Here is a 14,777-nt window from a genome sequence, read left to right as displayed (position 1 = left end):
AGCTATTTCTTCGCTTTGTGAGAGGAGGAAGGCAGCCTTGGGAGAGGGGCGCGAAAGCACTAGCGACTTACGGGTGCAGACACCAGCCCACCGCGCCCAAGGCGACCGTGCGCGCGCGCATGCTCTGCCCCCTGGTGGCGAGGCTCTGTACACACAGCCCACAACTCCTTTGTTCTGAGGCTGCTGTTGTGCTTATCGCTACGTATTCCGCAGGATCTGGGCAGGCAGGACTGGGTGTGCTAGAGCCCCCGTGAACCCGAGTTCTAATCTCCAACCGTTACTCGTTGGCTCCAAGACCTCCAAGTCGCCTCAGAGCTTCGGTTTCAGCAAGAGCAAAATGGGGGTGAAAAGCACAGACTTGATTGTGTTATAAGAAGCTGGCAGGAACCATCCTACTCCACCCAATCGCTGGTGTAGCATTTTAGAGAGTATCTGGGGTTGCTACCCACCAACCCACTGCCAGTTCGTTCTCATGCCACTGGCTCCTCTCCTCCTTCCTTCTCGCCTTGGAAGCCAACCTAGTGAACAAAGAACACATTTTGTCAATTGAGGACGCTCCAGGGACCTCAATGAACCTCCCAACACGGTTTCTAAGCAATGCCATACTCTTGAGCGGACACTGGAAGAGCGACATGTCTCTTACCTTTGGCCTGCATCCTCAGAAGTGTGTGGAGGTGGGCTTGTCTTCATCTCTTCCTAGAGACAGATCCGCCGCTAATCCACCTTGAAACCATTTTAGGTTCTATTCTGACATGGGATGGTGGGAAAGTGAATGAGAAAAAAGATAGGAAGGAAGAGAGGATAAAAGAGAAGCGAAGAGAAGAAAAAAGGTCCCTCCTGGCCATCACTGGAAAGAGAGGCCCATTGGACTTGCAAACTTTATATGCCCCAGTACAGGGGAACGCCAGAGCCAAAAAGTGGGAGTGGGTGGGTAGGGGGGTGGGGGGAAGGGTATGGGGGACTTTTGGGATAGCATTGGAAATGTAATTGAAGAAAATACCTAATAAAAAAATTTAAAAAAAAAGAAAAAAGGTCCCTCCTAGGGTTGACAGAGCAGAATCCTACAGGCCTAAGGAGCTGGTGAAACGCATGATCAGACCACTGAGGCCGGAAGTCTGGCATCAGTGCAGGCAGGCTGGGTCCTTCTGAAGCCCCTCTCCTCAGCTCTCTGATAGCACCATCTCCCTTCCTCCTCACTTCTGCCCTGTCTCCTAGCACCTGTCCTCATGAGAACACCAGTCATGTTAAATAGAGACTCAACAAACTCTTTTTAATTTAGCTGCCTTCTCTCTAAATGCAGCCACATCTTGAGATGCGGGGATAAGAACTTCAACAGAGTGCATTTTGTTGGGGCATGGTTTGGCCCATACAGAAAGGGGGTGGGGGGGAGGGTTAGAGAAGAGCCAGAATCCATATTATCTAGTGTTGCCTCTGGCCAGCGTTTGGATGATATCCCTGTAAACATAATTGGGAATTTCAATGTCAGGAAATTCCTAAGGAATATTTGGATCTCATCCTGCCTAGATTCACACTCTGACCCAATGGAGCTCTTGTCCACCCTGTATTAGCTCTGCTGTCCCCACACTGTCCACTTTCCTTCCTTACTGATGTTAGTGCCTCGCCTTGACTCAGCTGTAAACCTTTGATGTGGGTGAAAACCTTGTGGCCCTTCTGCAGGAGGCCTGTCTGCAGTGCAGTGGAGAAAACTAGGGTCTAGGTAGCCCTGGATGTGAATCCAAGGTCTGCCATCTTAAAACTGTGTGTGATTTTGGTCTTGGAGAGGTATCTTCTGTGTACCACAGTGTCTCCCTTTGTGAAACTGCCATTGCAGTGCCTGCTCTTTAAAACCAGGTTAAGTATGCTGGCGGTGGTGGCACACGCCTTTAGTCCCAGCACTCAAGAGACAGAGGCAGGTGGATCTCCATGAGTCTAAGGTCAGCTTGGTCTACAGAGTGAGTTCCAGGAGAGCCAGGACTATACAGTGAAACCTGAGCTCTGGTAATTCCTTCTCCCAGGGGCTGTTGGCCACTGGCCCATGATGACAAAGAGAGCAGGGGTTCAGACAGCCCAGAGGGTGACAGTGACAGTCATATCCATCCAGGATCAACTTCAGCCAGGGAGCTCAATAATTTTTTTTTTTTTTTTTTTTTTTGGTTTTTCGAGACAGGGTTTCTCTGTGTAGCCCTGGCTGGCCTGGAACTCACTTTGTAGACCAGGCTGGCCTCGAACTCAGAAATCCACCTGCCTCTGCCTCCTGGGATTAAAGGCGTGTGCCACCACTGCCTGGCGAGGGAGCTCAATTTTATTTGGGGTCAATGATGCTTATATAAAACTTTGAGGAGGGGATAGAAATATGCCTTTGCCAGAGTGGGCAAAGACCCATTCATTGGCTGAAGGCTAGGGTTCCTGGATACTTCATTAGCATGTGGAGGCATTCCGGGAATCTCTGGGTTTCTTATCAGGGGAAAGGGAATTGAACCTATAATTTCCCTAAGGGCTACATGACATTCCTCAGGGAGGAGGTGTGAGGTCTGGGGTCCCCCAGACAGAGAAGAGGAAACCTCACTGACAAAGGGAGACTGCACTTCTGCACCAAGCTCAGGGTTTTCTGACAACAACTAGGCTAAGATTAAATGTAATGAAGTTGGACGAAAGAAATAGCTCAGTGGCTAAGAGCACACACTGCTCTCTCGCTGAAGACCAGGTTCTGTCTCCAGCACCCAACTGCCTGGAACATCAGCTCTTGGGAGTCTAACGCCCTCTTCTGGCCTCTTCAGGCATTTGCACATCACACACAGACACAGACACAGACACACACACACACACACACACACACACAAAAGCACAACATTAAAAATAATTTTTTTTAATTAAAAAAATCTAAATCAAATGAAATTACTTATGGCTCAAAAGCCTGACCCAGAAAGGCCTAAATAAGTGTGCCAGTCTGTGTGGTGACACTGGCCTCCCTCTGCAGTCTGTGTGGAGTTTATTTGAGTTCCTGTCACAGCCCTCTTCTCCAGTCCCAGCGCTCACCAACAGAGCCATATTGCAGGCAGGCCTCCTGGTTAGAATCACACTGGCAGTGGGTACCAGTGGGAGTCAGTGGATGGGTTTGGAGCTTGGAGCTGAGAAGCTGAGAGTCACTAGTTTCCATGTTTCCGTTAGCCCCATGCTTGTGGACAAGAAGACTTACTCTCTTGCCTCAATTCACCACAAGGGCAGCATGTGGTCTGCAGTGGAGAAGAAAATTGATGTTTCTCAAGTGTCCCTCAGAGCTGAGTGCTCTGAGGTCACATGCAGAGGACCCTGTCCATGCTTAATATCACCACAAATTATCACTGGTAAGATTGAGTCTAATATGAACGGGGAGAAACTGAGGCTGGGACCGGCAAACGCTCACACAGATCAGAGATCGAGATTATAGATTGGAACCCAGGAAGGACCCTGACGAAATTTTCACTTCCCACCAACAAGCCTGCTTCTGAGGGGAGAACAGAGCCTCCCTGACAGCCCTTTACAGGAGACCACTTGGGCTTTGCAATGTCAAAGTTCTCTGACCCAACTCCAGCCACCAGGGACTTGGAAATAGGTGAGAAAGCAAGAAGTCTATGGGACACACACACACACACACACACACACACACACACACACACACACAAGGCAGGATGACTTTTGAAGGAAATGTTTCTAGAGAAAAACTTTGACCCAAATCCCTTGACTCTGAGCCAGGCCTTTTCAGCATTTATCACAAGTTAATAGGGAAATGTCTGTTCGTTCATTCATTCATTCATTCATTCATATGTTGACTTCCTTGCTTATGTTATATTAACTAAATTTACTAGTAGCGCCATGCGGGAGACTAATGATGGAGCCTGGAGGGAGACAAAAGCCAGCGTCTACTTTCAAGGGAGGGGAGACAGCAAACACAGAGTGTCTGGTCTACCTTGTAGCAAATACACAGTGTCTGGTCTATCTTGTAGCAGATACAAGGTGTCTGGTCTATCTTGTAGCAAGAATGCTGGTAACAATGTAGGGGGGGAAGCAAAGGCACAGAAAGCCTCCAGGGCCTGCAGAAATAGTGTGAGGGTTTGTGTGTGTCAGGGGCAAAAGGTCAACTCTGTCACCTTAGTCTCAGAAGAGACTGGAAAGAGTACCCGAGCCTGTCTCTGCCTGCTTGGGAGACAAGGTGGCAGGGATAGGAATAAATATGAATGAATGGCCATGGGTCAGATGGTGCATCTTTGCAGAGCTGAGCAAGGATGCAGATTTTATTCATGCAAAGCAAGAAGCCTCTGGAGAGGACCAGGAGCAGAGGAATCCAACTGTGGATTCCTTTAAAGGATATAATCATCAGCTTCGTGGCTATTGCAGCCAGGAGGCCCCAAGATGCTGGTCTGAACATATATACACTGTGGCTCGCTGGGGTAGTTGTTATATGTGCTGCTCGCACTTTAGCAAGTGAAGCCACTGTCTCTGACGCTGACTGGTTGATACCCGTAGGAGAGGGAACCAAAGATGGGCATCAGCAGTCTGGACAGTGCCTCTGGTCTGGCTTTTGTGCTGTCAACCCATGTGTCTGGCTCAACCAGGAGGAGGCACTGCACACTGAGCACAGTAGTGAAGAAATCAAGTCAGTACTGGATTCTAGTTCAACCTGGTGGCTAGCTTGTATATCTCTCGCAGGCATTGTCACCTTACTCAGCCGTGAGCACTACAATAATGACCTGTTTGGCAAAAATACATTCATTGGTGCAATCGTGGTATGGGTGTCTTAAAGGTAACCAACAGTTATCTCATTGGGTTTAAAGTCTGCTCCACAGTAAAGAACTGATCCCTAGTACTGTAAACCTAGCCAAGAACCCTAGGGAGAACCTGCTATGGTCATTTCTGCTAATCGGTACACTATCTAATTGATTTTGTATAAGTATAGAAGCTTCTTTTTGCAGTGGATAGGGGTTGACACAGAGAACCACAAATGAGCAATGTGTAGAGAATAAAAGGCTGCAGAGTGCCCAGATGGGACACCCTTTGTCGCTAAGGTTCAGGGAACGTCATGAAGAGGGGGTGGAAAGACTGTAAGAGCCAGAGGTTGGAAGGATAGTCGTAAAACAATTTCTTTCTGAACTTGACAGGCAATTGCACTCATGAACTCCTGACGGTTGTGATTCCCTACCCAAGACCTGTACAGCATCAGCGTAGTAGACACTTGATCATGGGCAGAAGACGTCTCACAAGCTCTCACTTCCAGGTGACAAACCAGAGAGTTGACAGCTGCCAGGGAGAAAGTCAGCTTTGTTCAAAGGTATGGCCTGTGCATGTTGTCTGTGTTACATGGACAGTCACTCATACATTCAAATGCATCCACATGTGTTCAAGTGTCCTAACTGGACCCAAGAAAGGCTGTGTGGTTAGAGGGGAATAAAGAATGTGTTTGAGTGAAGTAAATTACATTCTGTAGGAAGGAAAAAATTAACAGTATGGCCGGGAAAGATGGCTCAGGAGTTAAGAGCACTTGTTGCTCTTCCACAGAACCTGAGTTCAAATCCTAGCAAATGAATTAGGTGACTCACAACTGCCTGTAACTCCAGCTCCAAAGGATCGTGTGTGTGTGTGTGTGTGTGTGTCTGTGTCTGTGTCAGTGTCTGTGTGCACACACACGCACACATAAACAAAAATGGTTAATCCTTGAGAAAACCTTGTATAATAATTAAATTTAAATTTAAAAGCAGGAAGTAGCATGCAAACTTCTGAGAAGAATGTGTATTCTTCAATGTACAGTTCTGTAAAATCCACTTAACCTTTTACCCCATTCAGCTCAGATTCTTATCTGTTTGATTTTTTTGTCACAATTATCAATTGTTGAAAATGGGATATTAAAGAAAACGATTTCTGTAGCTTTGGGGTATTGCCCGCGCTTTTGTGTGTCCCCCTGGTAAGAACACGCTCAGGGCAACCGGAATCTTCTGCAGTACAAACTTTATTGCTTACCCCATCAGGAGCCAGTGGAGAAAGGAGCCAGAGAGAGAGAGATATGGCGGAGCCCCCTCCCTTTTATGGAGGACTGTCCTCCGCCTCGGACGTGTCACTCCCTGATTGGCTGCAGCCCATCAGCCAGAGTTGTCGTCACGGGAAAGGCAGAGCACATGGCGTGGAAAGCTACCCCGGCACATGCGCAGCTTGCTTGTTTACTACTTAGAACACGGGTGTCAGTGCCATCAGCGCCATCTTGTAATGGCAAATGTGAAGGCGGCTCCTTACATTGGGGTCTCTACATTTAAGGTTTTAGCTTTATTAACCCCTGTGATCAGTGTGTGTGTGTGTGTGTGTGTGTGTGTGTGTGTGTGTGTGTGTATGTGTGCGTGTAGAGTATAATCTTCATGGTGGATTGCTTCCTGTTAGCATGGAGTGATCCATTTCATACTAAACTTCTGAAAAGCATCACCTTACAGTGAGTTTTGTTAGACATTAGAACGACTCGATTCTTGTTTCTATTTACCTGGGTGACTTTTCCCATCTGTTCACTGTGAGGTAATGCCTGTCTTTTACGGTGAGGTACAGTCCCTGAAGACAAGTAAATAGATCTTACATTTTAACCGAAACTGTTAGTATGTTTCTTTTGATAGAGACTTGTGGCCACTGGCACTCAGAGTAACTGTGGGAAGGTGTGCACTCTTTAAACGTTTTTGTTCTTTCGCAGTTTCACACACAAACATGCACGTGTGTGTGTGTGTGTGTGTGTGTGTGTGTGTGTGTATACATGTATGTATGTATGTTATGTGTGTATTCATTCTTTGATCATAGCCCCATCCTTTTCTTTCCTGGTTTCCTTCCCTCTCTCACTAGATCCCTCTTCCTAATAACCCACCATACTTTCATTTCTTCTTTTGCATGTGGTGTCTAATTGTGGTTGTATGAGCATAGGAAGGGGTTATTTACTCGAGTGGGGCAACAACCATCAGCCACACATAGTGGAGTTGACCACACTGCCTATAGCTCTGCGGAGAACACATTTTATCCGGCAAGTTGGTATGGTAGCTACCTCTGTTGACAGTGAAAGGCGAGAAAAGATATATTCAATGTGGTCACGTGGGAATAGGAACAGAGATGCAGTGACACACCCCAAGCCCAACTTCCAGAAGGAACGTACCTATCCCCAGTGCTGTGTTAGTGTTTTCCTAGCCTTCATTCATTTAGCAGTGTTTCTAGCATGATTTCTTCATTCCTGTTGGTCCTATAGATCGATGTGTTTATTTTACTCTTCAGTCTAAATTATTCCTACCAGTGTCTTCTGAAGGCAGCCTTAGTGGTCATGAATTATTTTTCCTGTTTCTGTCATGGAAAGCCCCCCCCCCCCGCTTCAAAAAAAATGAAGACAGTTTTGCTAAGAATAATATTCTAGGTTAGCAGCATTGAAGTTTTAGAACTTGAAATACATTATTCCAAGCCCTTCTAGATTTCAAATTTTCTGTACAGAAATCAGCGCTGTTGTTCTGATAGGCTTCTTCACATGATTTATGGTTTGTTTGGGGTTTTTGGTGGTGGTGGGTTTTTTTGTTTGGTTTTGGTTTTGGGTTTTTTGTTTTGTTTTTGTTTGTTTGTTTGTTTGTTTGTTTGTTTGACAGGGTTTCTCTGTATAGCTCTGGCTGTCCTGGAACTCACTCTGTAGACCAGGCTGGCCTCGAACTCAGAAATCTGCCTGCCTCTGCCTCCCTAATGCTGGGATTAAAGGCGTGTGCCACCACCGCCCAGCGATTTAGGGTTCCTTGCTTACAGCTTTCAATAGGCGTTTTTGTTTTGTTTTGTGTATTTGGTGATTTAGTGATAGAATAACATGCAACTTTGCTATTTAGTTTTCTTTTTTTTTATTTTTTATTATTATTTTTTTTTTAGGGTAAATGTGGCTTTTATTTCCTGTCAGGGAAAGAAGTAAAAGTGTGGCTTTCCCAGGTAACCCAACCTAAGGAAAGGTGGGTGTGCTCCAGAGGCTGGGGCTAGGATTGCCAGATCATTCTGACAGACTCCTCTGAATCCACTCGCTGGAGCTCCATGCAGGGAGGGTGTGAGTGAGAGTCATTCCCCTGCAGTAGCAGCTCTGTATAGACAGAGGCACAAGGAGGTATGTGCTGGTGTTCACAAAATGGAAGGCAGAGCTGGCGCCCTGAGTGAGGAGCAGGACTGGGTGGCTGACCCACACCCAGTGTCTGCCTGGTATGAGGCCTGACTGCAGTGGCAGCTCTCTTCCCAAGGGCCCTGGGGCCCCAGAAGCATCATTGCGTCCGATGGCTGGTCCCTTAAATGTCCATCTCAAACTGTGACTCTTCACCGCCTGCCCGCTTATCTTCCGGGCTGCTGGGCAGGTGGCTCTGGCTGGCTTGCATGGGAGGCTCATCACTGGTAGGGCTAGTGACCCCAGGAATGGCTGGCAGGTCCTTTGGGGGTGTTTTGGCTACAGGTGAGTTCCGACACTCCATCAAGAATTTCCGGTCATAGATGATCCTGGTTCCTCCCGGGGTGGTGCTGAAGAGCGTGCCGCCCGGGGTGGTGCTGTAGTCCCCAGGCGGGAGCTGCATGCCGTCGCCGAGGGCTACGCGGCGAGTGGGGATGGCCCGGCTGGGAGTCTGGCTGCAGCTGCTGCCCGCCGACATGTCTCCTGCACGCCGCCCACGACCCTCCAGCCGCTATTTAGTTTTCTAAACACCTCTTCTGCTTGGATGGGAATTTTTTTCCTTAGATTTGGAGGATGTTCTATGATGTTATTTTAAATGTTTTTTATGCCTTTGGCATGAAATTCTCCTCTTCCTTTTATTCCAACAATCAGATTTTCCCTTTCATAAGTACTCCAAAGGTCTCACCTGTTTCACTCACGCCTTTTTAATCAATCTGTCTTTGGCTCCGCTGGATGTCCTCGTTCATCTCTCCTCTCTACAAGCCCCAATGTTGCATACACCCTCTCTGTGACTGACCCATTGACAAGGCTCAGAAGTGAGCATTTTATTTGACTTCATGAATGTCTGTTTCCAGTATTACAATGCTCTGGTTACAATGTTTTGTTGCTATGGTTAATCACTACAACCAAAAGCAGCTAATAAAAGGAAGAGTTTCTTTTGGCTTATAGATCCAGAGAGAGAGAGTCCATAGTGTCAGGGGAGTAATGACATCGGGTGGCCAAGAAGAAAGCTAAGAGATCACAGTGTCAACTGTGAGCACGAAAAAGAGGGTGACCTGGGAGTTGGGTGAGGTTATGAACTCTCACACCCCTGGTTAGGCACTTCCTCCAACAAGGCTGCCTACCTCAGCAAACAGTGCCACCAACTAGGGGCCAAGTGTTCAACCACCCGAGCCTGTGGGAGACATTCCTGTTCAAATCATCATATATAGGTGTGTAGGAAGCACAGCTCAAAGTAAGCATGGGAGGAACCAGGATTGTTAAGCAAACAAACGTGTTTTCTTCGACAGGAAGAAGAATGACACATGGTCACCCATAACTCTGGAGGGAAATGGTCAAACAACCTGATGACATGTTGCTATTCTACCGGGAGCCAACCTCCACCGGAATTGCCCCCAAATCTTGAGACTTGTTTAGGCCTTGATCTTGGGCTTTGCGTCTCAGTGAATAGAACGCATCCTTATGAGAGCGACCCCATGGGCTTCGAATGCTGCGTTGATAGAAACCATCGTTGTGCTTATTTCAAATTCTCCCTCTCTAGGTCCTAGCCCTGAGCCCTGCTTCCCAGTCAAAAGGTCTTGGGGACTTTGCTATAGCAGGGTATTTCACAAGGGACTTTTTATGTAGCTGTTCATGGGACTTCGTTATGAAAATTGCCATGTGGAAAGTTTTTACCCAAAGTTTTACTCTGTTTATTTAAATGTATAAGAAAAGTAAACCACAAGGTCTTTAGAAGTTTTGACCCAGTCTGACTGACCAAGTCCGGCTCCATTGAGCTTTCATTTTTCCTGACGTGATCCCTGCAGGAACACCCCCAACCCCAGCACAGCTTGTTTGTGTTGGTTGGTTTTTGGATACAGGCTCTCTGTGTATAGCCCTGGCTGCCCTAGAACTCACACAGTAGACCAGGCTGGCCTTGAATGCAGAGATCTGCCTGTCTCTGCCTCCTGAGTGCTGCACCACCATCACCCAGCACAGCTTAGTTATTCTTCAGTTTCCAACTCCCTAATGAACTTCATTTCAGGGCCAGTGTTGACTTCCTTGCTTCATTTAGCTGTCTGTGTGTTCTCAGAGCTTATTTGGGAATTAATTTTTGTCCCCTTAGACTTCTTTGAATATATTTATAATCTCTCCCTTGTATCCCTAGTCCTCACATTACGAGCTGACCCTGTGGGGCTGGTAGTTTTTGGAGGGTACCTGATTTCTATGATTTCAGTGGTTTTGCATTGAAATTTGAATATCTGGGGTTAGGTTATTGTTTAGAATATAAGTCATTTTTATTCTTTCAATGGAGTTGTTTGTAGCGTTTGAAAGGGATGAGGCTGTGGTCAAGTCAAGATATAATTTTCCTCTGTTAGGTTGCTATTCCTCTCACCACACTGTGTCCCAGTACTTCCTTGAGAGTAGAGTACCGTCTACAACTACAGTAACTATTTTTTTTAAATTGAATATGAGTACTTCCGTTCTTTTTTTTTTTAAGATTTTATTTATTTATTATATGTAAGTACACTGTAGCTGTCTTCAGACACTCCAGAAGAGGGCGCCAGATCTCATTGGGGATGGTTGTGAGCCACCATGTGGTTGCTGGGATTTGAACTCTGGACCTTCGGAAGAGCAGTCGGGTGCTCTTACCCACTGAGCCATCTCACCAGCCCCCATAGTAACTATTATCCCACTATGAAAATACAGTAACAGTCAAGTAACAAACAGCACTGTAGTGGTTTGAAAGAAAATGGCCTCTGGACCACAGAGAATAGCATTATTAGGAGGTGTGGCCTTGTTGGAGGAAGAGTGTGCCATTCACTTCTGCTGCCTGCCATCCTGGATATAGAACTCTCTGCTTCTTCTCCAGTACCATATCTACCTGCACGCTGTCATGCTTTCTACCATGATGATAATGGACTGAACCTCTGAAACGTAAGCCAGCCCTACTTACCATATTTTCCTTTATAAAGGTTGCCATGGTCATGGTTTTTCTTCATAGCAATAGGAAGCCTAAATTAGACAGAATCTGGTACCAGGAGTGGGGTATTGCTGTGATAGGTCTGACTATGCTTTGTTTAGAGGAATGTGGACTTTGGAACTTTGGACTAGAAAAGCAGGTGAACACTTTAAATGGGGCTTAATGGGCCACTGTAGTAGGAAGATGGAAGACAGTGGTGCTGAGGGTAATGTGGACACTGGGGGCCTAGCTCCAGATGTTTTAGAGGAGAACAATTTCAATCTGTGGCCTAGAGATTGTCTTTGTGACATTTTGGCAAAGAATGTGGTTGCTTTTTGCCCTATCCAAAAAGTCTGCCTAAGGCTAAATTAAAGAGTTTTTGGTTAATTGCATTAGCAGAGGAAATCCCGGAACAGCCTAGTATTGACTCTGTCGAGTGTTAATAGTGCTTGCTTTTAAGACAATATATAATGGAAAGGAGCAAGCTGGGGGGTGGGGTATAGAACTTGAGGAGAAAGGGTCCACCAGGAAATGGCATGATGTTAAATCCTGTGTTCAAGAGATAAATTAAAGAAAAGCCTGATGTTGAATAGAATAAAGGATTTGGTGACCTGGGGCAAGACCCCACCCAGCTAAACTTCCAACTTGTAAAAGGGAATTAAAGAACAGCTTTGGTCCAGGCATGAGGGTGCACACTTTTAATCCCAACAATCAGAAGGCAGATGCTGGCAGGTCTCTAAATGCAAGGGCATCTTGGTCTACAAAGCTCCAGAACAGACAAGCTTAAGCAGCTAAAGGAAACCATCAAAAACGGAAAGCTAGTGAACATGTATTTAACAAGGGGACCATGCTCCAGCCCAAAATGTTGCAAGTACTAGAGTCATGCGATACCTGCCAAGGAGTTCTGTTAACAGGATATGGAACAAGCCCAAGAGAAGAAGTGTGTCACAATCAACAAAACTGAAAGGAGATGGAGATCTGAAGAATGCTTGACACCAGACAGGGAGTTGCAGGGTTTGACATTTGCCCTGCTGGTTTTTGGTCTTGTTTTGGTCAGTGTTGTCACTATGTTCCTTTCCTCCCACTTGGAATGACAATATATAATCTTATAACCCCCCAAGGTCACCAAAAGCACATCTTGCTTTTGTCTTGTTCGTTTTAAATTTTTGCAGACTGATGTGAAGTGGGCTGGTGCAGACCTTGTCACCACTGAGGTGGGACCACCTGTGGTGCAGCTTTCGGACTTGGCTGGCTTTTTTTTTTTTTTTTTTTGGTTTTTCGAGACAGGGTTTCTCTGTGTAGCCCTGGATGTCCTGGAACTCACTTTGTAGACCAGGCTGGCCTCGAACTCAGAAATCCACCTGCCTCTGCCTCCTGAGTGCTGGGATTAAAGGTGTGTGCCACCATGCCCAGCTGGGCTGGCTTCTTTTGATGTGTGTCAACTGCCCTGCTCTTCTCCAAGATCCTGCTGCCTGCTGAGACACCTTTGAGACAATCCATGTTGTGCAGCAACTTTGGGCTGGCAACAGGCACCAAGAATGGATTGGTGGGGGGATGGGCCTTCCCCCTTTATAAGCACAGTCTCTTAGTAAACTCGCAGGCCTTGATCAGAGAAAATTTGTCTTGGCTTCATTATTTCTCTCACCGTCTAGTCTTTCAGCCCCAACCTGCCTTCCAGGACTACCCGGTTCATGTAGGCCGCAGGCGGTTTACAACTACAGATTGGTGCCTGAATCAGGGACCTGAAAATGGTGGGAAAACACTGAGGGATCACTGTCTTGTGTGGAGCCCCAGGAGAAGGGAAGAACAAGAAGATCGTATCGGGCATGTAAGCAACAGATATTTATGCTAGTGCTGGTTTTAAACTTCCTTTTTAAAAGTGTTGCTGGTGGTGCGATACGATACTAAGTTGGAACAGTGCTGACCCGGCGCTGATGCCACTTAGGGTTTGGCAGCAAAATATGGGACTAGAAACTTCAAAACAGGTGGTTGTCCGCAGTCAAGGACTGCATTAGGTGAGAGGAATAGGGTTTAAAATAATAAAATAAAATAAAATAAAATAAAATAAAATAAAATAAAATAAAATAGAGGAGAATGGATTTTGAAACTCTCCCAGAGACAGAGAAATTGGGGGACGCCCTGTTTTATTCTCTCTGGCCCCTGCAGCAGACATTCTCTGTCCTCTTTGTGTTGTCTAATGTCTGGTGCACCAATCTGTGTCAATTCATGTGTGTTTTGTTTCATTGTCTGAATGACTGAATGTTCTGTGTTTCTTGTTGGAAAATAAAAATGGCCAAGACTTTATCTGCTGGTTCAGCAAAGCCCAAGAGTGGCCCCACACTTTAGCCAAGAATCAAGCACAGCAGGAGAGCCACTGCTGAAAAAACTGTTTTAAAGAAAAGGAGTCTGCAACCTCTTAGTTCTAAGGCAAATAAGCTGATAGTTGTTTTTTCCTAGAAAATTCCCTGCAATTGTGATTATTGTGTTTAGCAAATGACAAAGTACTTTTTTATCTTATAAATATAGCTAGAAAAATTAAAATTCTTTGATTGGTCTAAATTTATAGGATTCCTGTAGCCACTTAATTTGGTTTTTACTGGTCTTAAAGGTGTTAAATGCTCTGCGTGTCTTCATCTTAGAATATTAGCTTATAAGTTATTGGGTATGATTAAAAGGGTGTAACATTGGTAGCAAGACAGCTTTAAATTGGTAACTCAGATTTGGAGTCTTTCAAACACGTGGCATAAAGCAGGCCAAAAAACTAGGCCTCTAAGGATACTTCTAGTTGAGATAATATTTAATGTGATTCTTATCCTAAAAAGTAGACTTAGAGATAAGATTTAAAACAATGTCTCTTTAATGGAAGCATTAAAATTTGCACTGTCATGCATTCATAGGTATAAATTGGCAGCCAAACTTTGTAACATGATAGTGATGTGTCTAATATTGATTTTAAAGATTATAAATTGTTTTAAAATGGGTTTTGCTTTCCCAAAGTTGTAGTTATAGTCTAATATTGCAAAAAAAAAAAAAAAAAAAAAAAAACCTTAAAAATTCTAAAATCTGTCCTTATGTCAAGAGGAACAAAGCTCAGAGCAGCCTCAGAAAAGCTTGTGCGATGTTTCTTTTGTTTTGCAAACAGTGCCTAGGGAAGTTCTTGCCTGCCTTCAGGGGAATTTCTCCTTAGCTAAAAGAACACTGTTGCAGATGTATCCAGATGTTGTTCTAAATAAAGTTTAAATTCAGAATTTATAAAAGGTCAATCAGGCTGTAGAACTTATAAAGGCATTACAATCTGGCTTGCCTACTTCATATAAAGTTATTACAGATTTAAAGGTTTGTTTTTTCATTTGCATTCTGATAATTGTAAAGGGTTTGCTTCTAGTGAACTGGTGATCACTGGAACATTTTGCCTCGAGGTATGGTTAATATAGCTTTACATTATGTAAGAAAAAATTTTATTGTCTCTGCTTCAATACAAGAAGCTAAGAGTTTGAATCTTTCAGTGTATATTGTTTCCTAAGTGGAAAGTATTTCATTAGCTAATGCCTGTAAAGGGAAGCTTACTTCAAATCTTTTCTCTCACACAATGAGCTTTAAAGTTCTGAGGAGTAGCTATTGCTCCATAAAAGATTCAGAGGTAATATCTTTATAACATTTAGGGTT

At 45.1% G+C, this 14,777-nt stretch overlaps 1 protein-coding gene across 1 annotated transcript; it reads right to left on the bottom strand.

Moving 5' to 3' along the window:
- Positions 1-7,887: 7,887 nt before the first annotated feature.
- Positions 7,888-8,673, bottom strand: LOC110305658 (eukaryotic translation initiation factor 4E-binding protein 1). The gene has a single exon (XM_021177716.2). The coding sequence runs from the start codon at positions 8,646-8,648 to the stop codon at positions 8,295-8,297; it is 354 nt and encodes a 117-aa protein (XP_021033375.1). The 5' UTR covers positions 8,649-8,673; the 3' UTR covers positions 7,888-8,294.
- Positions 8,674-14,777: the final 6,104 nt, after the last annotated feature.

This window comes from Mus caroli, unplaced genomic scaffold (assembly GCF_978045245.1).
Source record: "Mus caroli unplaced genomic scaffold, Mus_caroli_1 scaffold_13, whole genome shotgun sequence".
Taxonomy (NCBI): Eukaryota; Metazoa; Chordata; class Mammalia; order Rodentia; family Muridae; genus Mus; species Mus caroli.
This window is presented reverse-complemented; position numbering and strand designations above follow the sequence as displayed.